The sequence below is a fragment of the Sceloporus undulatus genome, chromosome 4, assembly GCF_019175285.1.
Source record: "Sceloporus undulatus isolate JIND9_A2432 ecotype Alabama chromosome 4, SceUnd_v1.1, whole genome shotgun sequence".
NCBI classification, from domain to species: Eukaryota; Metazoa; Chordata; class Lepidosauria; order Squamata; family Phrynosomatidae; genus Sceloporus; species Sceloporus undulatus.
Window position 1 is genome coordinate 28,165,410 of NC_056525.1, and position 26,956 is coordinate 28,192,365.

The 26,956-nt window shown below is 41.4% G+C and overlaps 1 protein-coding gene across 7 annotated transcripts in view; it reads right to left on the reverse strand.

Moving 5' to 3' along the window:
• Window positions 1–26,458, reverse strand: part of STAU1 (staufen double-stranded RNA binding protein 1) — a 53,839-nt gene extending 27,381 nt beyond the window's left edge. For 3 of the 7 annotated variants that reach the window (XM_042462459.1, XM_042462458.1, XM_042462453.1), the window contains exons 1-3: window positions 26,237–26,457; window positions 8,280–8,348; window positions 3,081–3,356 (exon numbers count right to left, since the gene is read on the reverse strand). In XM_042462459.1, coding sequence (XP_042318393.1) covers window positions 3,081–3,285 — 205 coding nt within the window. In that variant the 5' untranslated portion in view covers window positions 3,286–3,356; window positions 8,280–8,348; window positions 26,237–26,457. Of the gene's footprint in view, window positions 1–3,080; window positions 3,357–8,279; window positions 8,349–8,523; window positions 8,665–26,236 lie in introns of all 7 variants that reach the window. The other 4 variants (XM_042462456.1, XM_042462454.1, XM_042462457.1 and 1 more) reach the window with 4 other exon arrangements.
• Window positions 26,459–26,956: the final 498 nt, after the last annotated feature.

A 26,956-nucleotide genomic window follows, 5' to 3' on the forward strand; every position in this document is an offset into this window, starting at 1 on the left:
ATTGCACTGGATGATATTTTGTAGCTTGATTCTATGCAGTAAGTTGAGCATTTCCTGTTTTCTCAAATGACTTGGGAAGCACAATAAGGGACTTCAGATGATCACCACCACTCCACACTTTCAAAGTTAAACTATGCCATACTATTCAAGTGTTGTACTGAAAACTTTCTAACATCTAGCACATACCAAGTGCACTCAGATGATATTCCAAATAGTGGTTTGGAAGGATTGCTCAGATCAGTCACTTGTCATGAAACAATAGTTTGATGAAAATGGAAAAAACAAGCAGAAGAATGACTAAAGAAAGAGGAAACTATTCAGTGTTCTGGACACTCTAATCTATTTTTGGAAAGTTGAGCAAAAAAACCTTCACTCGGCTTCAAATCCTGATAAGTCCCAATGAACATGACATAAGAAACACTTAAGAGTTGTTAACAGAACCATCCCATTGGTTAAGCAGCAAATACCCTGAAAAAAGGATCCTTGTAACATTCATTTTGCATCCTATATAAAAAGCACTAAAAAAAAACACAGAATGATTATAGAATAGCAAGTTTTGAGCAATCATATAAAAGGCTGTATTATCAAATATTTTAATCTAATTTGGCTCAAGTGTTCTATTCAAGCATTTTAAGAAAGGTAATGTCGGTTTTTACATATGATAAGCCCATTTCCAGTAGATATGAGTGGAGCATCCTATAACTTGGGTAGTTCCTCTCACTTGCTCCAGTAGGCAGAAAGAAGAAAGACCTTTCAGTGTCTCCTATGTGGGAGGAGCAATACCTAGGTTAGTTGCTAAAACAACAAAGAGATGAATGCACCAGAAAGAAGGGGAAAGAAAACATCAATAATATTAGCTTGACAGAAATCACCATGCTGTTCAAGGAGAGAACAGTAAGAGAAAATGCAGTAAACTCCTCACCATGGTGGACAACTATGTACAGTATCACATCTATCCTCCCACCAGCATCCACAAAGTGGAGAGGATTCTCGACCCTTATCCTGTGGAAGCAGACTTATCACAGGGAAAAACCACTATTATTTTTCCCAGCAGATAAAGGTAAAGCATCCTGCAACTTGGAATTTACCAGAGCTTTCCTGATGGATGGGTTCTGGTTTGGTCCCAAGGACCTAAGTTTTTAAGTATCAGCTGTAGCCCTCTCCTTCCAAACACAGCTTCAGCTGAGTCTAGTCTGGAGAGTGATTTCCACATGGCCGCCCTACACATCTCTGAATGGAGAGCATAAGTGGACAGAGCTGCCAAAGTGGCAGTACTTCTAGTGGAGTGCGCCATGATGTCTTCCAGTACTGGGACTTTCAAAGACTCATAATGGCCCACAATGCAGGCTCAAAGTAGAGGTGGACATCTTCCTGCTCATGGGCTGCAGGTGGAAGAAGAGCATGATACCTCAATAACGAAAGCTGCTTGTCTTCTACAGGTAAATCTGGATAGTCCTGTGCACATCCAAGGTGTGTCATATCTTCTCCAGAGCTTGGACGGGCACAGGCAGGAGAAGGAATTATTTCCTGCAATCTATGAAAGGAAGTTCACCTTGAGCACAAAGGCTGGGTCCAGCCAGAACACAACGGCACTGGACCTGATGATATACTGACAAAGCACCTAGCCTGTACTGACAAAGCACCAGACTTTTTGTCCTGTCCTTGTTTTCTACAGCTTGGTCCCCAGGGAGGGTGTGAATGCCAGATTCTGTTTAGAGCATGTCTACATTCAAATTCTTGAGTCAGAGTCAGCACCTAACTGCCACTGATGCTGCCTGAGCCCTGGTGTTGAACTGAACTGCATCCAGGGTGCCACCTTCCCCCACATCATCCTTCCAGTTTGCCTCCCTGGTCCTTAACCCATTTTGGGTTGTGCAGAGGCGGTGCGGAGAAACAGAACCATGGAGAGAAACAGTGCCATGAAGACTTAGTTCATTTGACTGTTCCTGCAGCTCCTGTACTACTGCGAGACTTTCTAAAGCTGTATCCTGTGCTCCCACTCCTGTGGGAGGAGGTAGATTCAGGAGAAGGAGAGTAGCCAACAAGACAGGAGCCCTCGCCCACCTAGGTATATGCTCAGTATAAGCTCTTGCCTCCCACTGAAATCCTTCTTTGTACTCCTGGAAAAGTGGGAGGGAGAGGGGGAAAGGAAAGGGGAGAGAGTAACTAGAGGTTTAGATGACCGACTATGTGGCAAAACAGACGGCCCTGATAGGCTGGCCCAAAAAGGGTTGGCAAAATGACGCTCTTTCTGAAAGTGAAGAAAAGCCACCCTTGCCGTGGTGGCAACAGCTTTTCACAGATTCTTTGGTGTAGTGCATCTAAACGCTGCATCGAAGAAGGGTGTGATGCCACCCACAGTCTGGTAGGGGAGGCGGCGTGATGCTGTTGTTGGGGCATGCAGATGTCATGCCCCCACTCTGCCTAGAGGCCAGCATTAAACGCTGACCTATTTAGCCCCTTAGAATCCTACGTAAGGATGAAAGGAGGCAAAGTTAAATCTTTGTTTTTTTAAGGAAGGAGAAAGAGAGAACAAGAAACAAGGTGTAGAACAGAGGGGGGAAAGGACTTAAGTGACTATAGATTGGAGACAACGATGACGAGACACATCCTACTGAAGTGGCTGGAATGAAAAAGACTCCCATGTGGGAGATACTACAAGGTCTTTGTTTATTGACTATTGGAGCATGTGAGAGGAGATTCTCAAGTAATAAAATGGTCCATCTTTATCTACTGGGAAACAATTTGCTTTAAAACAGTGATTCCCAACCTGTGGGTCTGGACCCCTTTGGGGGTTGAATGACCCTTTCACAGGGGTCACTTAAGATCATTAGAAAACACATATTTGCATGTAGCAATGAAAATAATGTTATGGTTGGGGGTCACCACAACATGAGAAACTGTATTAAAGGGTCGCGGCATTAGGAAGGTTGGGAACCACTGCTTTAAAATAACAAAACAAAACCTAACTACATTTAACAAGCAACATATGAATAATATTAACATGTGATACCAACTTTGCAAAGAAAAAGTTCAAGTCAAACAGAATTCTGACATACCAATGACATTTTCAGACTTACCTGCAGCTACACTGGTAGATGTAACAGATGCAGAGGGTAAAGCAGAGTTTTGAATAGGTCTACCTGCATTTTCAGAGGGCAGTGAACTAGTGGGAGAAGGAATACTCAAAGGCTGTGCAAGAGATTGGTTCTTGTTTAATATCTGATTGCTGGAAAGAGTAGCAGATGGATTTTGAATCTGAACTTGAGACATGTTGACTTCCATCTAAGACAAATCACTGCAGGTAAACTTGGTTTTGAATGTAGCTTTTTCTGTACCAGTGCTTGAATTTCTACCTTAAATATAAACAAAAAGAATATTACAGTCGGCCCTTCTTATACACGGATTTTTTATACACGGATTCAAGCATACACGGTTTGAAAATGTTCCAAAAAAGTATACATTTACCTTGATTTTCCATTTTTTATGAGGGACACCATTTTGCTATGTCATTATATTTAATGGGACTTGAGCATACACAGATTTTGTTATACACGGGGGATCTTGGAACCAAACCCCAGCGTATAACAAGGGTCCACTGTATATGGCAATCAATTAAATTCCACAATTTTCAAATCAAATATATCACTGGTGGCACCAACTTCTGTTACCCACATGCTCCAATAGTTTTGCTGCTGTCTATCAGCCTGAGATAAAGGCAAGGCATAAATTGAAGAAATTTTTAAAAAACAAATCACATCTGAGCACATATAAGGAGTTATTTGGTTATTAACAGCCCATTCCCTACACTGATATTAATCCTGTAATGAATACAGAAATTTTTAGAGTTTTGACACTGATCAAGTTTGTATGATTCAAAGAGTTAAGTGTCAGCAATTTATCTCAGAGGGATTATTGTCCAAAGCAAGTATCCATAACACTACATTTGCTTTCACAGTAAAGGTGTATTTTTGTTTTGAGATATATTGATAAAAGGGGAAAATATAATTTTCTCTAGAATTGCTATATCTAATAGCAAGTACGAATGCCACAGGTATGCCACTCTCCATGAAAATATGAAAAATGATAACATGGAGAAAAACTGAAAAAACTGCCAGCTAGATTTAAAACTAAATGTCCAACTGGCTTCAAATTACAAGTACTGTACCTGTTTCAATATCTGCTTTGAACTTTGTCTGCTCCTGAACAAAAAGCATGAAGTTAAGTTCCTATAAGGGCTTACTTGTTCTTTCCTGTAAATATTCATTGCATATGATGGAATATTGTTACACATGCAAAGTGTTTTGATCTTTATAGAAAACAGGGCCATATCCATACATAAGAATATGTTCAGATTTTTAACTTTAATGGTAGGTTTAACTTTAATGGTAGGCTCAGGCAAAATTTATAACACTGAGTGTAATCTATGAGTCCTAGAATTGGACCCTACCTATGCACATCAATGAAGGCTGCACAATAGCAGAGTTTGATTAACAGTGTTTAATATTTAAACTGTCATTTTAATGTAAAGGGATCAGTCACTCACATTCCTTTATCATGATCTGGTTTCCACTAAATAATATATATGAAAGTTTAAAAATGTCTGTCTAACTTAATCAATACCTAGTTTATGAATAAGGAAACATTGTTCTAGTATCCAGGTGACAGTACCTGTTATAATGACTTTACAGTAACGATCTGACTTAAGTATACCAGGGACCTTCAAAATCAGTGCTACCAAGAGGCTTGCAAAGTTAGGAAGATAAAGTGTAAGATTAAAAAAATGGTCTGCAAGCTGCCACCAAAGGATTAATAAAAATATCACTTTTCAAAGTTCAGATAGGAATTTTGGGGGCAAGCATGAATAAAGGTTTTCAAAGCAAAAGTCAACATGAACTTAAATAGATTGAAACACATTTCTCCACATGGTGTGACAAATTCAGTTCTAGGTGCAGTTTCACAGTCAAATACTACATACTGTATAACATTTATATTTTCTTGATTCACTGAAATGCAAATTCACCATAAATTGGAGTTTTCTAGTATTCTGACAAATTCACAGCTTTCACTGCTGAAGTAGCCGATATAATCTCTCTGATGTAATTATAAAACTAGTCTTCCATGATTTTCACCAATGTTTTCCTTTATTAGTTAATTGGCTTTATACAGTGTTTACACTAACAACACTAAAATAATTATTTCAATCACAGCATAAATGCTTCCTGTAAATTACAACAGCCTGAAGAATGGCTATTGGAGGTATGAAGAAATATGATTAGGAAAGGGACCTAAATTCAGAGGCTGGAAGACTTATGTTTGTGGCACAGTGGTAGCTCAGTCATATTATGATGTAAACTAAACTTACTGGAAATTGGATACTGCCCACAGTTAAAGCAGATGCTTCACATATAAATGGTGGGCAGAAATCCTGAAAAGCAAGCCACAGTAACTAGCAAAGTGGGTGGAAGGAAGAGCATTCTGATTTTGGATGAGACAGGTGTCTCTATTTTTACATTTCCATGAAAGGAGCTTAAGTAGTTGCAAACTTCTTTTTTGTGCGTATCTGGTGCCATATAAAAGAGGAGCACCAGTCAGTTAAAAACTGTGACATTTTCCTTCCAACTGCTGCTTGCCAGATTTAGAGGTAGTGTAGCAAGGGATACACTAAATTTACCACAGCAGACTGGGGAAGTCACTGCCAAGAACAAACAGTAACCTTTCAAGGGTTAATTCTTGCCTGATTTCTACATAAATCTTCATATGGATCCAAGTCTGAACTCATGAAATTACTACCACTATGTGTCTCCCCATTCCCACTAAGAGCTCATTAACGAATTTTAGGAGTTGATGTTTTGTTTTGCTTTTTGGTTGTTTTTTTGGTAACAAAGCTCACCTCACTGTTGTCTAAATTTCTCGAGCTAGCCATGCTTATTTTATGTTCAGATGAGGAAAATGTCATAATTTACATTAGACATGAAATGCTACTGAGCAAAGCTGTTCTTTTTATCAAAGCAACAAAAACACTAGCTGAAATGCTCAACATATTGCTTTTTCTACATAATGGCTGTGCACGTACCCCCTCCATTTCACAATTACCCCCTTTACAAAACCTGGAGACATCCCATTATCTGGACAAGCAATTGATGTTTTCTGTCCAAAAATCTGTTTACAATGACTCACTGCCATATTAAGATCAATAACCACCTGGATATAGGCGTAAGACAAAAAGTGGCTTCTCAACTGACTGCAATATACACAGCTCCTAATACACTCAAAAAATATAATCATGATGCTTGTATCTGTTTTGCAGGAATACTACCTTAATATTTTAACTTTTAAAGTAAAAGGCACATTTAAAACAACAGCATTTGAATATTAGCAAATATTCTTGTTGCACCTAAATAGTACAGGTATCGTCTGCTTTTCAACATCTCGCTCTGTTGACCATTCTAAATTATATTCAGAACTGAATATTTAAAGCACCCTTGCGACTATGCATCAAATTAATGGTGTGAATTAGCTCTGGTTAATTTAGAATGAAAGAGTGGGTAATCTCAAAGGGTCAAAAGAGTGGAAGTGGGGTCTGGCACAAGTAAGATGGGGATGTTAAGAGAGAAGATGTGGGTCTAACAGGCTACAGCATCATCCTCACGCCTCTTAGAGGTGCTATGGCTGAGTTAAAATTAAACAGAAATGTAGTCCCATAGGGGGCTCGTCACTTGATGTAATTTCTCCATCCCCCCCCCCCCCCCCCCCGGCCCGGCAGCTGCAGTTACTGATGCTTCTTTTGATGTTGATGCTTTCTTTATTTCACCTCTACCTGGCTCCTCCCATCCCTCATGCTGTCCAGATGGGGTCACTGGCAGTGGGGGGGAGAGAGGGGGGGGAAGAGGAGGCTAATATTGTCCCAGCTCTGCTCACTTCTCTTTCTTTCTCTATGTGTGTGTTTCCCCATCGGCTGCCATGAAGGAAAACAGCAGCAATAACCACAGCCATGTCATAGCAGCTGAGTGATGAGAGCCAAGTGTCCCATGTACAAAAACACACAGAGAAATAGGACAATGTGATGGATGTGGTGAGTCAGGCTAAGGCAAAGGAAGGAAAGCAGCAAACATAGTAGTAGTAACCACAGTGACCAAGTGAAGAGGCAATTAACTGGGGGAGAGGTGTGTGTGCGCACACACACACACACACACACACACACAGATGAGCAGAGCTGGAATGTTCCCCCCCCCTGCCAGTGCAAGGCTAGCGTTGTGTAGTCAGCCTGTACCATTGGGCAACTTGGTGGTGTGGGGGATGGAGAGGGGAAAATGTTGCCTTCTGAGTTCAAGGGAAGAATTTCTCTCTCTCTCTCTGCATGTCAGGAATTTCCTTTTTTTTCTGGGGAAGGTTTGGTCCTTTTCTTTTGGTGTTCTGCTTATTTAACAGTTTAGGGACCAGAGCACATAATGGTTCTGCTTGTTGACAGTGCTCTGGTTGTTGACAGTGCTCTGGTTCTTAAACTGCTGAATAAGTGTGGGCTTCCTGTATTCTACTTGTTTATGCCAGATAAAACTACCAGGACCTTATAGTTAGGAAAAATTAAAAAAAAACCAAAAACCTGAAGAGACACTATGAAATCCTCTACTGCTGGCCCGAAATCCCACATAAATCAGTCTTCTTTCCAGATATTTCTTTCATTTTGAAAACTATGTTCCGTGTACATGAACTATTGTTAAAGAAATCAAGGATATATTGACAGCAATGGTGCAGGGAGAAAAGGAAATTGTACTGGGAAAGTGTGATGATTAATGATGGCTGGGGAAGAGGAGTAAGAACAGTAGCCAGGTCATGGAAAAGCTAAAAAGCAGAAAGGCTCGATGTCTCAGCAAGTAGGCACATGTTAAGAAGGGACAGAAGTGCCCAGAAGAAATGAGAAATGAGGGAAAATGCAAAATGACAAAGCTGTGAAGAATTTAAGGACAGCACAAGCAATAAGTATGCAACAGATAAATGGTAGCCTTTGGAACCATGAGAAATTAAACAAATGATGCCGGGCAGAAGAGGAGTCAATTGCACATTGATGTGAATCAACAGGTGAAATTGTTGGCTTTGAAAATTCAGTAACTTTTAATCAACCACTGACCCTTTCATCTGGCAAGAACATAATAGAAACACTACAGAGGCTTCTTAGATAAGAAGTTGAACGACTCGACATATATTAAAGCTTCTATAGTCATTTCCATTTCAAAATATCTAACAGTGATTTTAAAAAAGCCAGTAAACGCTTTCTGTACCTTTTGTGATCCAGGGACTGTGTACTTTTGGCTTTAGTTCCAGGGGATTATTTTTATGTTGCAGATTGCCTACAAAAAAAAGAAAAACGAGGAAAAGATGCAGTTAGAAAAATGCTGTGAGAAGTTATGAAAATATTTTACTGTTCCACAAGAATCTATTATTTCTATGTCAGGTGCAACAGAAAACGTCTCATTTGGTGAAACTGTTCACCATATATGCTTTGAAAGACGAAGAAATGCTTACTTTTTCAGAAGTGTTAGCTGCAAATAAGCCACTGTACTCCCAAAAATGCTGCTTTGAAGCATTTCACTATTCCATACATTTTTGAGATGATTAATTGAAAATATTTGATGCTTGCTCTTCAGAGCTAGCAAGCTGTTGATCCTGAAGGAAGAGAACAGGGTGTTTTGTTTCTATATTGCCAAAGCAAGCCATTTAAGAATGCTTTAATTGTCTTTCATTTAGGCAGTTGCATCTTCTTAACTGTATCTCAGTGCTATCTATGATCAATAGCCTGTTATCAATCTTGTTCAAGTCATCATTTGTACACACGTAAATTCAAGCACACTCATCTCAGATTCAAACAGATTTTCCACATATATACTGTATGGAACTGAAGAAACCCAACAATACACATTCACAAAACACATGCCATGTCCTTCTGACACTCAAACACAGTATATAAAACTTATTTTTATGGACTATACCTTTCATAAGCCCTCAACCAACATGGTCGCTACCAATCTCTGCCTCAAGGGAAAGAGGATTCTGCTCTGCTCTGAAGTTATACAGCTTCCTATGCATTGTCACTAGATTGTGTAAAAACTGTCTTCTAATTCCTTCCCTACAGATCAATTTAAATGAGATGTTAGGGGTTTAAAGACGCTTACCTGTCAGGGTTATAAATGGTCAGCAGCATGCATAGGAATGGGCATCTTATGTAACACTTCGGCATTTCACACCTCCACCAGTGTGCACATGGACTGTGGATTCCTGGTGTGTCAAAACCTTACATGCAGGGGCTGACAATGCAGTTCAAGTGTGATAACAGCCATACATGAACCTGCATAGTTACGTATACATATCTAGTGCCACCTAAATGAGGCCCAAAGGGAAAAGGGGTTCTCTTACAGTTCCTATGAAAATGAATCTAGACTTTCTTGAAGAAAGTGTATTCATGAAGAACATCAATGTAAATATTCATTACACTCACACAGCAGTGTTTATATAGTGATCTACGGTAGTTATTGCAGTCTTTTATCGTACTTGGTAAGTTGACTATTTCCCTCTTTGAGTGCTTTGTCACCCAACCAACTAAATAATGCCTAAGGCAACACATGACCAATTGGCTGCACTCTCCCCACTCTCTAGTTTCTATGCCTGTCATCACCAAATTTGTGATAGCAGCTAAAAAGAGACACTTTTGCTTTAAATTTGTTTCTACATTGCTGAAATATAGTGGGTTAATAACAAAGAAAACCTCTCCTACCTTAAAGGCCAGAACTTACGGTTCTTTTATAAGTGGAACTCGATGTAATAGAACACCACCCAAAGAGATCCTTATTTGATCACACAGATCCGCAGCACCAGATATAGTAGCAAAAATAGACATGCTACTTTCCCTGCTAAAATACAAACAAATAGCAAGGCACTATGCTGACTTGAGATAGCTCTCTGCTCTGGTCCCACAACAAACTACAGTTCCCAGAATGCCATAGCACTGAGCCATGCCAGTTAAGGTGAGGTAAAACCAGATTATTTCTCGTGTGTGGATGCGTCTCCAGTCAATTCAAACAATATACAGTCTTAAGGCACTGATTCATCATTAGACCAAACTTCTACTCCTTACCTTCAGCAACCAATTCTTGTATGCTAGTTTTGACATGGGAAAACACAAACACACACACACGGAGCAACAGCAAAGCCTTTCTTGGCCAACCAAGGCATCACTATGCTGTCATGCTTGTGACCCATTAATTCTCCCCCTTATAGTATCCAGTTAAAATCATCAAGCTCCAATGATATCAACTTCTGGAAGCACATGCTACATTTTAAACTGTTCAAGTAGTGTATAGGAGAACCATCCTCACCTCCACAACCACTTTAAATAGCTTGGTTGACAATATAAATGAAAGGCTTGAGTGCATTAAGGCACTGGTCTTCAAAGTGGGGAGTGGGAGCAACACAACATCAATGACATAGAAAATTCTGGAGGTTTTTCCTCTGATCAACTAAAGTGCCAACTGACACAGCTCTGGCATTTGTCACTGTTGCCTGGGGAATACTTAGTGACTCCTATGAAGCTCAAGGGAAATGATATTAGGCAGTTTTCCCTAACTCCTTGGTGCTGCAACTACCACTTCCTTGTTACTTGGAAAAGATTTGCTGCATTATATGGAGAATTTGTTATTCTCACAGGCAATAGCAGTGCACTGCACACATGTTGAACAATTCTTTGTATGTTCATCATTTGCATAAGAGATAGTTTTCCAAGAAAGGTCAAGTCAGAAAGTTCCTTTCAGTCTTAAAAAGGCAAGCATAATCCTTGTTAAAGCAGCATCCCCCTAAAATAAACAGCATTGTGTACACTACTTATAACATATGCTGAACTGATGTTTTAGAAAGTTTTATAGCATGAACAAATAGATTATAATATCAGAACTATTATCACTATAAATTATCACTATTATCACTATAACAATCTGAACTCTCTTAAAAAACAAGTAAGACACCACTTCAAGACTGCAAATTTGTGACAAGTATGATCTAGCAGGAGTCAGAAATCAAAAGCACAAACGCAGATGCAGCTACACTGTAATGGGTAAGTGAGACAAGGGGCCATCTCAGTTGTTGTCTGTAAATCACGTGACCAGATGTTATTGAGCTGCAGCCTCCACAAGCCTTGTCAACATAGTCAATGATGAGGGATAATGGGACCTGCAGTTCAACAACATCTGGAGAGTCACATGTTCCCATCTCAGCCTTAAATATTAAGTCAATTAATGTTATCAAAATCATACACTGCTCCATGCCCTTCAGTCACCAAGTAAATAATCTACAATGTTTTAAAATGCTAAGATGCCATTATATTTTTAGCAATAATGTAAATGTTTTGGGGTTTTTCTATTTGAAACTCAGGCCCGACCATAATTGACTGCTCTGCTCAGGTCCTGCACCTCAGGTCCAAGGCCTCTGTGATTGAGTCTAACCATATGCATGTGGTCTTCCTCTTCTTCTACTGCCTTTCACTTTTCATAACATCATTGTCTTTTCTAATGAGTCATGCCTTTTTGTGGTGTGACCAACACCCTCAATTTAGTCAACTTGGCTTCCAGTGAGAGTTATTTATTTCATTTTTATGACGCCTTTCTCCCAGAAAGAGACCCAGGGCAACTCACAAATAAAACCAAGGCAGCTCACAAATAAGTTTGGGTGGATCTGTTCTAGGTCCCATTTGTTTGACATTTTGGTCGTCCATTGTATCCTTAGCACTCTTCTTCAGCATCACATCACAAATGATTTTCTTGAGAAAATTATGTTAGCAAGTTACATCAAGTCAAACTTTTAAAAATGAGGGGTAACAGAACTGTATAGAAACAAACATTAATGGGGGGGGGAGAGTAAATATACACACTACCATATGGCATTTCCTAATGAAATACAAGAATAGACTATACTTCAAGTCCAAACAGTTAGCATGTTACTCACATCTTTATAACTAGTTCACTGGCCAGGTTCCATCTTTTTGAGGCAAGACTGTCCCGGCCATTTAGTGAAAAGGAAGGGAACATAGAAATGTTTTGTGGTTCCCTGTAATCCAGACTGGAGGGTTTTGTTTTGTTTTTTTTGCAAAATCTAGAACAAAGAAATAATTCCCAAACTTTGTAAATTGGAGAAATGACACTGCTGTTCATGTTGCACTAGGCTGAAAGACAGAGGGCAAATGTCTACCTCTCTGAAGTTGGTTAGTTTGCTACAATTTGCTCTGCAGTTTCTTTTTTGTACCACACCTGATCTTTACTTCTGGCATACCAAACTTAAATTGCATGGACTAAGCTTGACAGTTTGATGGATAATTAACAATCCTTTAACACAATAGGGACGTGGCTGCTCAGTGGTTAAGACTCTGACTCTGATAATTGCAAGATGAGCAGGTTGAGGCCCAAGTGCTGCGCGATGGAGTGAGGTCCCGTCATAAGTCTCAGCTTCTGCCAACCTAGTAGTTCAAAAGCATTTAAAAGTCCAAGTTGATAAATAGATACTACTTCAGTGGGAAGGTAACAGCGTTCTGTACAGTCATACTGGCCACATGATCACAGAGTTGTCTTTGACAAAGATGGCTCTTTGGCTTAGTAACGGAGATGAGCACCACCCCTACAGTCGGACATGACTTGAAAACCTTGTCAAAGATGACGCCTGTACCTTTACCTGTAACACAATAGTCGGTATGCTTTATAGAATCCTTCCAACACTTTCCCCCCCTAAAATAATTAACATAAATGCCTAAATAAACTAGCATAGTTTTGTGATGAAGCAGCAAGATTAATTTCCTTAGCCTAACACCTGATACATTTCCTAATATATTTTCTTATTTTTAAATACAAATATTTATTTTATTGATTTAATAGATTAGAATATAATAACAACAATTTAAACCATATACTGTATACAGTATAACCATGTATAAGTTGAGAAATTTTAGTAAAAAAATTGACCCAAGAAATCTGAGTTGATTTATCCACAGGTCAATGTAAATACTGTACTTTAACTTTTATAGATATTAAAAAGAAACCATCCCTAGGTGAAAGGCAACAGTATAATCTGTACTGGAAACAGTGACTCCTCTCTACTCTCTCGTCCATCCAGCCTTCAGTGTGAGCACAAACAGTTAATACTGCTGGAATTTTGTAAGTTCTTTGACAACATTTTCCTCTGCTTCATAGATCCTTTGTTACATGCCCCTAAATTTTAACCTCAACCTATTCATGGGTCATATAAAAATCCATAATTTTGGCCCCAAAACCTGCCCTCCACTTATACATGAGGGCGACTTATAGTCAAGTATATATGGTAATTAAAAAGCAATAAACCCAGGTATAGAATATGCAACCAGTGAAGCCACCAGGTATCTTTAAGTAAAGGCACTGCATAGAACATTTACTAAAATATACTAAGGAACACTATAAAAACTTCTTAAAAGCATTACATTTGTATTCAGTAGAGATTATTTTAGCCCTAACTCTAAGCAAATCATCATACATCTTGTCACTTATTGCTGAATCCCTTGGTAACAACAGAGAAATATTATTCCTCATACCCCTAAAGGTATCACCACCCAAACCCTATCTTTGCCAATAGCATTTCCTAAGTATTGTACTTTTAGAATGAAATAAAGGCACTATGCAAAACAATTTACATCTAAGATCTGTTAGCTTCCAAGATCAGATAGGATCCGATACCTTCATGGATTAAGATAAAGGTGGCATAGGAAGATATTTGCCAAATGTAATATTTAAGGAGAACAATTTCATATACCAGTCTTGAGCATGTGATTTATGGTGTAAATCCAATATAGTGGTTTTGCTGCTGATATTATTGTTTTCTCCTCCCTGGATTTTTAAAAATAGAAACAGAAAGACCAAGAAAAGGGAGGAAGAGAGCAACAATTACACTAGTCCCTGGTGCAGGTTGAGCTTAAAGGTGAGCTTGGAAACATTATCGATTTACAGAAGGGGAGCTGACTGTGTTCAAACAGCTTTGAAACTGGAGAATCAGTGAATTGAGCCCATTTCTACCAAAGTTCATGAGAGCTGCAGATGCAATCAGCAAGGTGTATTTTGAAATAGCTATGAAAGTACTGTAACATAGCTTATTCAACTTCAATTGCATTGTAACAGCAACAGTACAAACTAGTGTACATTTAAATATCGATTTCTAGGAAAGAGTGAATAAAAATAGCATATTCTTTCCCTAACACCCCCCAAAGCCCTCTGCTAATACTACACTGAAGCTCTGAGTCCTGTGTTGAGTAGGATGGGCTTTGGTGTGTGATGGCTCAAGAGGTCAGGGGAAATCATATCAAGATAACTTTTGCCCCACTTAAAGAAGTCTCCCATCTGATTTCCCATGACCTCCTACTTTCCTCCCTCAATGCACCCATATGACAACTTCTTCCATCCTGGAGGATTCCCTAGTTTTTGGGGAACATTTTTGGGGAGGTTTGGAAATTGATAGGTAGATGATGTACAGGAAAATTACTTATTTTCACTTACTGTGTGTGTGTTTACACACACACACACACACACACACACACACACACACACATGTTTAAATCTAGAAATTTAGATCAAAAAATTGACCCCCAAAACCTAAGCTGACTTATCCACAGGTCAATGTAAGCATTGTATCTTAAGTCTTATTTAAAAGAAGGAACCATCCCCTGGCGAAAGGCAGGAGTATAATCTGTCCTGGAAGCACTGAACCCCTCTAGTCTCTCATCCGTCCAGCCTTAAGAGTGAGCACAGAGAGTTGTGTCTGCTGGAATCTTGTAAGATCTTTCACATTGCTTTGCTTTGCTTCATCGTTTAGATCCTTTGTTATAGGCCCCTAAGTTTTAGACTCGATTTATCCACAGGTCATAGCAAAATCCATAATTCTGGCCCCAAAACTTGCCCCCGACTTATATATGAAGTCAACTTATAGTCGAGTATATACGGTACCTCCTTTTGTGGGAGGATCTTTGAGACACAGCCTATGTTCTCCAGACACATAACTGTACTAGAAAGTTTTATGGTTTCGATAAATCTTAGACTAATTATTCATTGCCTATAGCTACCTTCATCAGATACATGACACAAATATAATTTACAAAGCTAATGCCACAATCGAATTATCAAGACTTTCGGTGCTGCAGACCTGTTTCTGTTGTAAAAGGCTAATAATATGAGCAACCCTTTAGGAAGTAAAATGTGTATATACTTGAGTGCTATCAGCACTTTTGCTCAGTTCCCATTCATCTATGCAGGACTTGTGTTTGAGAATTTTCTGATGGATTGCATTCTGTGGTTCAAAAAATGGTAAAAGAACCAAATCCATGAACATTATATTCTGCCCTAATCTCTCTGGCTTCCATGTTCTCTTGCAGAAGGATTACACCACTTGAAATGGAAAGAATCTGGTCTGCCAATTGCTATTATAGCAGCCTAAGTATATTTTAAACGACTCTGCCAATTTCATCATTGATTACTGATAGCGAGGTCCCCTGTAGTAATCCTTCTTTTGTTGTATCAATACTATTACCAGCACACATAGAAACAAAATAAAATTGTAAAAATACTCCAGCTAAGGCCTCCAACATTAGGTTATAATGCTAAGTGCATCCATGTTTGCTTATATTTAAAGCAGACCAAAGGAATTTCTGTCCCACTTCACCCAGGCCAAGCCTACAACAAAATAAATATACAGTACTATAAGATCATCCAAGGCAGAATTAAATCATTGGTAGGCTGTAATGCCTGAAGATCTGTCCTACCAGTAGAACCAACTGTTAAGATAACAAAACAAAGAGCAGAAAATAAAAAAGACAGGCATGCCAATTTATACAAAGATGTCACACCTCCTGACAATTTTCTTCCATGATTATGATTTATGTTACTCTAGTTTAACTTGTACTAAAGTGTGTTATATGTTTGTTTGATCCTGTCTTTCATTGGTTACAAAATACTCCCAGGCCAGATTGAAATTTGGGGGAGGGGTGTGTGTTAAATGTTCATTTACCTTCTTTCTTTACTTCAGGTTGAAATCTCAGCCATGCTGGTTTCAACTTTCAGTTGCTTCCAAAATGTCAGAGATTTGGGGGGGGGGGCATGTAATGACTGAGCCTCCAGTCATTTGAAGACTTCTGTCAGGCAATAAAGGGTTAAGCTGGGAGGGAGGTACATGCAAATGAGTAATTACATCACAGCTGACGGAAGGCCCACTTGGCCAATCAGTGAGCAGGAGCGAGAGTTTCTTCCGGAGGCTTCCAACAGAGGGATATGAAAAGGCCTCTGAGATCAGGAGCTTCTGCAGTGGGGAGTCTGAAGTGAGAGTACCTCGTTTGATGTGGGTCTTGCCGGTTGGGAAAAACTCCAGTGTTGAGCCTGTGTCAAGGAAGGTAGTTTGTGCTAGGCCAAGGCCAGTAACTACATCTCAAACCCATCTTGGCCGGAAGATTCCATCTCAGTATCAGTACTTAGCAATGTGTCAGTTAAAACAGTTAGGCCTTATTAATTTTATTTCTGTTGGCTTGCTTGAAATGAATATCTGATAACTATATGTACTGTACCTGCAAGGTCAAAAAACCTTGTATGATTTATATTATTTTTTTTGTAAATAGAGAAATATTTTCTTTAAAAGTATCTACTATTCCTACACTTCTTTACACATGCCTAACTTCGGTTATCGCTTGCTTAGTTTAGAAAGGGAACTATAAATCCTTAACAAGTCCCAGTGTGTGTTAAGGAAAGGTTACAGTGGTGCCTCGGGTTACGAAATTAATTCGTTCCGCGGCTAATTTCGTAACCCGAAAAACCTTCGTAAGCCGAATTGCCATAGGCGCTAATGGGGAAAAAAGCCGCGGCTCTGCCGCGGCTCCATTTAAAACAGCGCCGGAGTTTTTTCGTAACCCGAAAAAACTTTCGTAACCCGAAACAATAAATCCCTATGGGATTTATTCGTATCCCGAAAAATTCGTAACCTGGGTATTTCGTATCCCGAGGTACCACTGTATTATAAATTCATTGGGTGGTGGCAGCGTGATTCGAAGTTCTCCAAGAGTCTCATTCAACTTCGCAGGGAGCGTGAATCGAGAACAGGAGATTCGGGAAAAATAAAGGATCTGCTGGGACTAAGTGCCAAGACAGGGCCACTGTTTAAGTTGCTTGTACCACTGGGATCATCACAAAAATAAAAAAACAGAATCAGGCCCCATATTTTAGGCTGGGTTGAGACAAGGGTCTTAACAACTTAACAAGGTTGAAAACCTATTTATTCGAGCAGGCCTACCCCTGAATATCTCTCCCCCAGAATATGAACTCATCTCCCCCTTTTCCTCTGCCAGCATTAGACTGGCATGAGGCTGTAATGGTTTTTAATATGTCTATGTTCCGGTTTTTATTCTTAACATTGTATTTTGTATATTGCATTTGCCTGATGTATATTGTATTATTAACTCTGTTGTGCACCGCCCTGATTTGAAGAAGGGCGGTATAAAAATAAAACTTTTATTTATTATTTATTAACAACTGAAGGATGACTGAAATGAACTATCACACACACAATACATATCATGAGGAATGGTGTTAATGCACTAGATGCCTGCTCTGTTGCAACTTTGACAACATGTATTGTACATTGAAAAGAAAATGTTCAAGATGGCAATGTTTTTTGCTTTCTGATTCCACGATATTCTCCACTTTAAGGAGAAATATCCCGAAATACAGCTTCACTTAACTCCCCTCCCCCCCATGGCTCTATTTCATGCATCAAAATTTACTTATAGTTTTGTCATGTAGGAGAACAACATAAAAACTAATAGGAACAACAAAGGCTCTTTCTACAGTCATTGCTGCTTAGGAAGCTGAGATTGAATCTGGGCCAGATGGGGTTACATTCCATTTGAAAATACAGGTTCAGACCTATACATTCTACCACCAGATTCAGTCCTTCAACAGGAACGTTGAAGGAGTGTGTTTGCACATAGCCTGTTTTTAAAGATGCTGCTGGTGACATGTTAGTTATATTTACGGGGTTGAGACTGCTATGGTCGCCTTGGTCGATGATCTCCGTCTGGGCATGGACAGGGGAAGCGTGTCCCTGTTAGTGCTCTTGGACATCTCAGCGGCTTTCGATACCATAGACCATGGTATCCTTCTGGGGCGCCTGGCGGAGGTGGGAATCGGGGGCACTGTGCTCCAGTGGTTCCGATCCTACCTCTCCGGGAGGTCCCAGATGGTGCAGCTGGGAGACGTGCGCTCCGATGAGAGGGCCCTTACATCTGGGGTCCCTCAAGGAGCCATTCTGTCACCCATGCTTTTTAACATTTACATGAAACCACTGGGAGAGATCATCTGGAGACATGGGGCGCGGTGTTATCAGTACGCTGATGACACCCAAATAGTCTTCTCTATGTCTCCGACTGATGCAGTGACCGGGATTGGCGTCTCTCCTCTCGTGGCCTGTCTGGAGTCGGTAATGGGCTGGATGAGGGACAACAGACTCAGCCTGAATCCAGAGAAGACGGAAGTACTGGTGATAGGTTCCCCCGGTCTGGGGCTGGCGGTGGTTCCACCTGTCCTGAACGGAATCACGCTTTCCGTGAAGGACTCTGTACGCAGCTTGGGGGTGCTCCTGGACTCGTCGCTCCACCTTACATCTCAAGTGGATGCGACGGTCAGGAGCACCTGTTATCAGCTTCGGCTGATACGCCAGCTGCGTCCCTACCTCGACCGGGGAGACCTTGAAACTGTTGTACACGCCCTGGTAACCTCTCGTTTGGATTTCTGCAATGTGCTCTACATGGGGCAACCCTTGTACCATACCCGGAAGCTGCAACTTGTGCAGAATATGGCAGCCCATCTGGTCACTGGCACTGCCAGGGCCAGTCATATAACTCCAGTCCTCAAAGACTTACATTGGCTGCCTATTCGCTTCCGGGCGCAATACAAGGTGTTGGTAATTACCTATAAAGCCCTAAATGGCTTGGGCCCAGGGTACCTGGAGGACCGCCTCTCTCCGTACAATCCGTCCCGCGCACTTCGATCTTCAGGGCAGCTATTGTTAAGAGTTCCAGAGGTGAAATATAACTCCACCTCTAGGAGGGCTTTTTCCATCTCAGCCCCCAACCTCTGGAACGCGCTGCCCTTTGAGCTCCGCTCAGCCACTTCCCTACCTCAATTCAGGAAGGGGTTAAAAACCCATTTATTTGAACAAGCTTACCCTGACCAGTAATTCTTCCCCCCCCCCCAATGTCAGCATTGTTTTGCCGACATGTTATTTTTATTACTTTTATTGAATTGTTTTTAATGTATTTTATTGGGTTCTGTATAATTGTATTCTTATTCCTGTTGTTCACCGCCCTGATTTTTTAGAAGGGCGGTATATAAATAAAATTTTATTATTATTATTATTATTTGTTTAGCTCATTACAGCACATTCTACATGGGTCTGCCTTAGTAATGCATTCAGACATAAAAGGCAGACCAGAATAATAAACCCCAAAATTTACTGCAACAGCTTCACTAGTTATCCATCTTGGGGGTCTTCTCAGTGGCTGATCTCAAATTCTGGAACTCCCTGCTAAGGAAGGGTAGTTATACTTCTATAGGCAAAGATATTTTTATTCAAAAGACATTTGGGGATTTAAAATACTTCTTTGGCTGAAGAGGAGTTCATCTGATACAGTACTGTTTCTTTTTTTACTGCTTTGTTTTTTATTTATATGTTTCAACTTAGATTTTTGTTTTATTTGTATTTTATTATTGTTAGCTGCCTTGAAGATGGTTTCTAGCAGAATGATGGGATAAAAATGATTCATAGACAGTGCTGCATATGCCTGAAAACTACTCTAACATTAACAAACATTGTTTAAATGGTTTACACATTGTAAGTGTTCATAGAATCATAGAGTTGGAAGACACCGCAAGGGCCATCCACTGCAACCCCCTGCCATGCAGGAAATCTAAATCAAAGCATCCCCGACAGATGGCCATCCAGCCTCTATTTAGAGACCTCCAGGGAAGGAGACTCCACTACACTCCGAGGGAGTTTGTTCCACCGTCAAACAGCTCTTACTGTCAGGAAGTTCCTCCTAATGTTGAGGTGGAATCTCTTTTCCTGGAGCTTGCATCCATTGCTCCAGGTCCTAGTCTCTGGAGCAGCAGAAAACAAGCTTGCTCCCTTCTCAATATGACATCCCTTCAAGTATTTAAACAGGGCTATCATATGCACCTCTTAACCTTCTCTTCTCCAGGCTAAACATACCCAACTCCTTAAGTCGTTCCTCATAGGGCTTGGTTTCCAGACCCTTCACCATTTTAGTCACCCTCCTTTGGACATGCTCCAGTTTTTCAACATCGTTTTTAAACTGTGGTGCCCAGAACTGGACACAATATTCTAGGTGGGGCCTGACCAGAGCAGAATAGAGTGGAACTATTACTTCCCTTGATCACATGCAACTATAAGTCAAAATAATTTCAGAGCTTTGGCTTATCAAGAACTCTAAGGTAACAGACAAAGCTCATCTGATCCCACTATGCTTTCCTACGCTCACATGACCACAGACCAAACCAGAAATGGCTTTTAGGGTATCATCTGAACAAGGGTTCTTCACTTGCCTCTCCAAAATATGCCAGAAAACATATCAAGAACAAGTACTAAAGTGTGAAGAGGACAACAGGCCAGGATCCTTTGCTGAAATGGCATGTTAAAATTGTCCTTCATTTGTTTCAATGGTTGCACTAATAAAGTAGTGAAAGCCATGCTTAACCAGCACTGCCAGAAGCTGGCTATATCTTCAAGTAGTGATCTTCAAGCATGAAAATCCATCACAGATAGAATATAACCATTCCAAACATAATGGTTTCCAATGGACTATTCACATACTGGCCAGGAACCCGTCACATATTACATAATCAAATAATATCCTGCCTAACCATTATTCTCAGTTGGTCACTATGCTCACCATTACTTTACATTGTTATAACAGTGTAAATCTAGTTAGAGACTATTTCCCCCACTTTTCATGAAGATAAAGTTGATCTTTTTATTGTTGTGGGCCTTCAAGTACTTTCTGACTTATGGCAACCCCAAGGCTAACCTATCACAGGGTTTTCTTGGTAAGATTTCGTCAGAGGGGGGTTGCCTTTGCCTTTCTCTGAGGCAGAGAGTGTGTGACTTGTCCACGGTTATCTAGTGGGTTTCTGTGGCAGAGTGGGTATTTGAACTCTGGTCTTGAGTCATAGTCCAATGCTTAAACCACTATACTGCACTGGGTTTTACAGCCCAATTTATGCACATTTATTCATAAGCTCCAGCATGTTAAATGGAAAATCACTATCCAGTAAACATGCTTACAACTGCAGATTTAATCTGACAAACGAGTGTCTTATCAGATATGAATGTCTGATAACAAGTCACAGAATGAGGTCCAGTATAACTGGTGTCTGTCTGTAACATTAAATTTGCCAATGCAATGCTACTAAACACAAGTTTGATTTCTATTTTAAAAAGCAGTTTCAGAGGATGCAAGATCTAGAGCCCACCAGAGTACAGTAAGTATTTGGGGAATGAGGTTAAAGTTTTAATATATAACAGACAAGAGAAAACAGTACTAACCATTCAGGCAAAGAAGTTTGATATATGTATTAATGTTCAAATCCTGACTTCTGCATTTGTTTGCAATGTGACATATAGCTTTTTTTTTTTTTTTTACAAATACAGTGCCATTCAGGACAGGTAGAGTGTTGAAATATAGCAACCATTACATTGGTTTCTTCACTACCAATTAGTTCAACACAATATTTGGTTGCATCTGTGCTATGTAAACACTGATTATCAATGACTTCTTAGTTTTTCACCTGTTCACTGGATAATACATTGCAATTAATTTAGCAAGGAAGGAGAGAGGCTTAAAATTAACATCATGCAAAATTCCAACTACCAAGACATTAGAGTAACTTGATTGTTAAGCAAAACCAAAGAAAGTTAAATAGCTCAAATTTCCACTTCAGTTGCAGTAAGGAAGTAACTTTGGGAATTTGTTGCAAGACAATCTTCTTCTCCACACAGTGGGATAGATAAAATCTTAGTTGCAAAGTCAATAAGGCTTAATTTAGCATCTTTGATTTCAACAGGTCTATTCTAGGCACGGAGAGAAACTATGTGGTGTAGTGGCTTACGTGTTGGACTAGGATACTGGGAGACCAGGGTTCAAATCCCTGCTCAGCTTTGAAAACCCTCAGGAAGTTAAAGGAACAAAAACAATAACCCTCTGAATAAATCTTGCCAAGAGAATCCCATGATAGGTTTGTCTTAGAGTTGCCATAAATCAGAAATGACTTGAAGGTTCATAACAAAGTCTAATCATGACTAAGTCTGGAATCAACCATCTCTCACACTGTCAAACTTAAAGAAAAAAGATGTATATAGCAAAATAATTTATTAAGCAAGTTTCAAAAGTAATTCTGATTCCTGACTGCAAAGGAAAAAAAGTTAAACACATTAAAGGCTTACTTATATTGCTAAAGTTAAATTGCATGAGATCAATTAGGTTTGTGGGCATGTGCAGTGGAAAAAAATTAATCCATTAGAGCCATTAAGTCATTCATTACTCCATTACGAGATGAAAGCCCTATGTGTGTAAGTGAAAATGTAAACGGCCTTCTTCCAACTAAGTGAAACTTGCCAGCTTTATTCTAAAACCATCTGGAGAAAGCAAATCTGGGTTAGAAACCATAAAATGGGAATATGTGATTTATGTGAACAGAATTTTAGCTCTAATATACCATTTTCTATATTAGTGAAATAAGAAAATCCATGTCTGCAATGTTAAACTACTAGTTTAAGTCAGGGAAATATCACTATCTGCCTCATACATGCATTATGAGAACATCAAGAAATCTGGCAAAGGCCTGAGCATATTAAAGAACACACTGATCATCAGTTGTAACCAATTTAAGTAGAATGTACAGTATGAACCGATCAAGAAAGACAGGCTAGGAGTTGTACACAGGTATGTATCGTGCTCTGCTGTGCACAAATTAGTTTGCGTTTGTATGTTTGTATGTTCGGCCTCTGAGGGAGAGAGAAGGCTGGCCCAGTACCATCAGGGGCCAGCCTGAAGAAAGAGGCTCCTCCCTCCCTAACTGTCATCGTTCGGCCTCTGGGGAGAGAGAAGGCTGGCCCAGTACCATCAGGGATGGCCTGAAGAGAGGCTCCTCCCTCCCTAACTGTCATCGTTCGGCCTCTGAGGGAGAGAGAAGGCTGGCCCAGTACCATCAGGGACTGGCCTGAAGAAGAAGGCCCTCCCTCCCTAACTGTCATCGTCGGCCTCTGAGGGAGAGAGAGGCTGGCCCGGTACAATCAGGCCGCCTGAAGAAGAGGCTCCTCCCTCCCTAACTTTCATCTTTCGTCCTCTGAGTGATATCATGAATGCTTGCACGAGTAACATCAGGTTGCTAGCCTGAAGAAAGAGGCTCCTCCCTCCCTAACTGCCCGCCTGCCCGCTTTCCACCTGGGCAGGAGCGGCCCAGAGAGACTCTTCCTTGCCGCCGGAGTGGCGTTTCTCCAGGGGGAGAATCTGTAATCTGTACTGTATTGTATTTTCATTTTGTTTTGTAAACCGCCGTGATCATAGGAACGGCGGTATATAAATAAAATTTCAATCAATCAATCAAAATCAAAAAATGTCTGCCTTTAGGCCTCTCAAGTGAACCTATCACAGGGTTTTCTTGGCATATTTCTTCAGATGGGGTTTGCCATTGCCATCTTCTGAGGCTGAGAGACTGTGATGTGCCTAAGATCACTCAGTTGGTTTTCCTGGCTCTTCCTTAAAAACCAGTCCTCAGCCCCATTACTAACCACTGCTATGGAACACTCACTGAATCAATGGAACGTGCTCAAGTCCTGCTATACAGACATTCCCATCAGTTCAACTGATCAGTACTCTGTGTGTGTTGCCATCAAGTTGCCTGTGGACTTACGATGGCCCCTTGCGTCTCATAAGGTTTTCTTAGTCAAAGAATACTCAAGAGGTAGTTTGCCAATTCCTTCCTCTGAAATATTGCCCATGGCACTTGGTATTCATTAGCAGTCTCCCATCCAAGTACTAACCAGAGCTGACCCTGTTCAGCTTCCAAGATCAGACAGGCTCTGGAAATAAGCAACTCAGAATGTATCAGTTTCCCTTTGCCATCTCTAGTTGGGCCCTAATAATGGCATTTTGCCCAGTGGAGCAGTTGCTACAGATCTTTCCCTTACATTTCTGCAAGCAAGGAGATGCCATCTGGCATGCCAGATTACTAGGAACACAAAAGACCACCAACCCTGCCTAGATGAGACCAAGGGCCTGTCTGCGCCCTTCCCCACAGCAGACAACCAGGGATGTCGCAGGGAAGCCCCCCCAAAATATGACACAAGGAGGCAAAGAGGAACAAGGAGGGACCAGGAGTGAAAGAGACATGAACAAACTGAGGTGTGAAAGGAGGGAGCAGAACGGAAAAGGAAGGGATCCTGAGGAGACTGGCAGGTAAACCCTTTTAAATAGAGGCTGGATGGCCATCTGTCAGGGATGCTTTGATTGTGAGTTCCTGCATGGCAGAGGGTTGTACTGGATGGCTTTGAGGTCTCTTCCAACTCTATGATTCTATGAAGAGGAGCCACTGCAGAGCACCCTTTGGGTTCAGCCAGACAATTACTAATCCATTTAACAATTGCACTGTCTAGCCCACAATTTACTAGCTCTTTTGCAAGAATATCGGGGGGGGGGGGGGGGGCTTGTCAAAGGCCTTACTGAAATCAAGATATGCTGCATCCACAGCATTCCATCCATCTACCAAACTAGCAATTGTATATAGAGACAAGATAACTCTAACATTACCGATTACAAATCCTCCTAACAGTAGCATTGTCTAGCTCGCCTTTTCTTAACTTGTTTGAAGGACATCACAGGGGTCCTTGTTGAAACCTTTACTGAAATAAAGATATACTACATCCAGAGCATTTCCTCCATCTACCATGATGGTAATTTTATATAATAGATAGATGGAGGAGATAAATTTGGCATAACAATTTACAAATCCACCGCACAGATGCATTGTTTAGCCCACATTTGACTAGCTTTTTTGCCAGGCTATCACAGGGGTGACCTTGTCTAAAACAAAAAGCAGAGAGAAGATTAATCTGGCATAAGCAATTATAAATCTATGTAACAGTTGCATTGCCTAGCCCACCTTTTACTAGTGTTTTCCCCCCATGATGCCATGTGGCAGGGGGCCTTGTCAAAGGCCTTTCTGTAGTCAAGATACTGTATGCTCCGTCCACAGCATCCCCTCCATTCACCCAGCCAGTCGTTTTATCATAAGCTTAGTCTGGCATGGCTTGTTTTTTATGAAACCCTTGCTGTCTTTTTGTGATTAAGGCATTCCCTTCTAAATATTGACAGACTCGCTCTTCAATGAGCTTCAGTATAATCTTTCCTGGTATTGATGTCAGAATAGCTAGACGATAATTGTTGGGGTCCTCCTTTTACTCTGCTCTGGAATCCTCCCTGGCATGAATTCAAGATATGCTAAGTCTGCAGGATCCTCTTATCAAAAAAGAGAGAATCACAGGATCACAGAGTCGGAAGAGACCTTCAGGGCCGCCCAGTCCCCTCCATGCAGGGACTCCCAATCAAAGCATCATTTGCACCTCTTAACCTTCTCTTCTCCAGGCTAAACATCCCCAGCAGCTCCCTAAGTCCTTCCTCATAGAACTTCATGGTTTCCAGACCTTCACCATTTTAGTCGCCCTCCTTTAGACACATGGCTTCAGTTTCTCAATGTCCTTTTTGAATTGTGGCGCCCAGAACCGGACACAATATTCCCGGTGGGGCCTGACCAGAGCAGGACAGAGTGGCACTATGGCCTCGCTTGGTCCCCAATGCGCCCTCTGAGAGATTCCTTTTGGACTTCGTCCCCCAGAAGCCTTAAAGGGCAGAGTTTGGGGACAGTGTGGTTGGGCATGGAGAGCAGCGTGACACGGCCGATGAGACCCCGGCGGAGAGTGGCTCTGTCTGGGGCCACCTTCCCCTCCTCTCTCCAGGAGCACCGCCTCCAGTGTCGGGGAAGGAAGGCCTGCCGACCCTCCGGAGCCTGGGCCACAGAAGCGACAGCCCGGCTAGGCCCGGCCTGCCTTCCTCCCTTGCTTCCCTGCTCACCTGGTGCTCCTTGTGGGCTGCGGCTCCCGGGCCGGCTCTGGTGGGCGGCGGGCGGCTCAGTCCATGGGAGGCTGCCTGGAAGGGGCGGGAGGGGAGGTCCAGGGCGACGGAGGGGGAGGAAGGAAGGAAGGAAGGAAGGAAGGAGGGAAGGAAGGCCAGCGAGTCGCGGAGGCGACGGCGGCGGCGGCGGCCACAGGGCAAACACTAAAGAGAATGAGAGCGGGGCCAGCTCCGGCCGGGGAGGAAGTGACGCCAACACGTCGCCACGCACGGAGGGACTCAAGCCCCGCCCACTGTCCCCCTCTGCCGCTATTTATAGCCCCGCCCACCGGAGCAGGCCTTTTCATTGCCTTTTATTTCAGAAAGAGACCCATAATGAGTTCTGCTTCTTCTCTCCGCCGACATCAGCCGCCACCGGTTCCTTCACTCCTGAGGAGATTCTTCTCGATAGACTACGTTTCCCAGCATGCTGTGGTGCCCCTTCCCGGAAGTGACGACACGTCTTTCCCCTCCACGTCTCTCTTCTTCTGCTGCTGCCACGCGTGGTTCGGGAGCATACAACTCCCAGCGTGCTTTGCGGGAGGAGGAGGAGGAGGAGGAGGAGGAGGAGGAAGTGGAGTGGGCGGGGCTTATAACTGTTTCTACAGTTCCATGCTGGATGGTGTTCTTTCAGGCCCTTACGGAGGGCTCCTTATATACCTGGTTTCTCTAATTATTTTA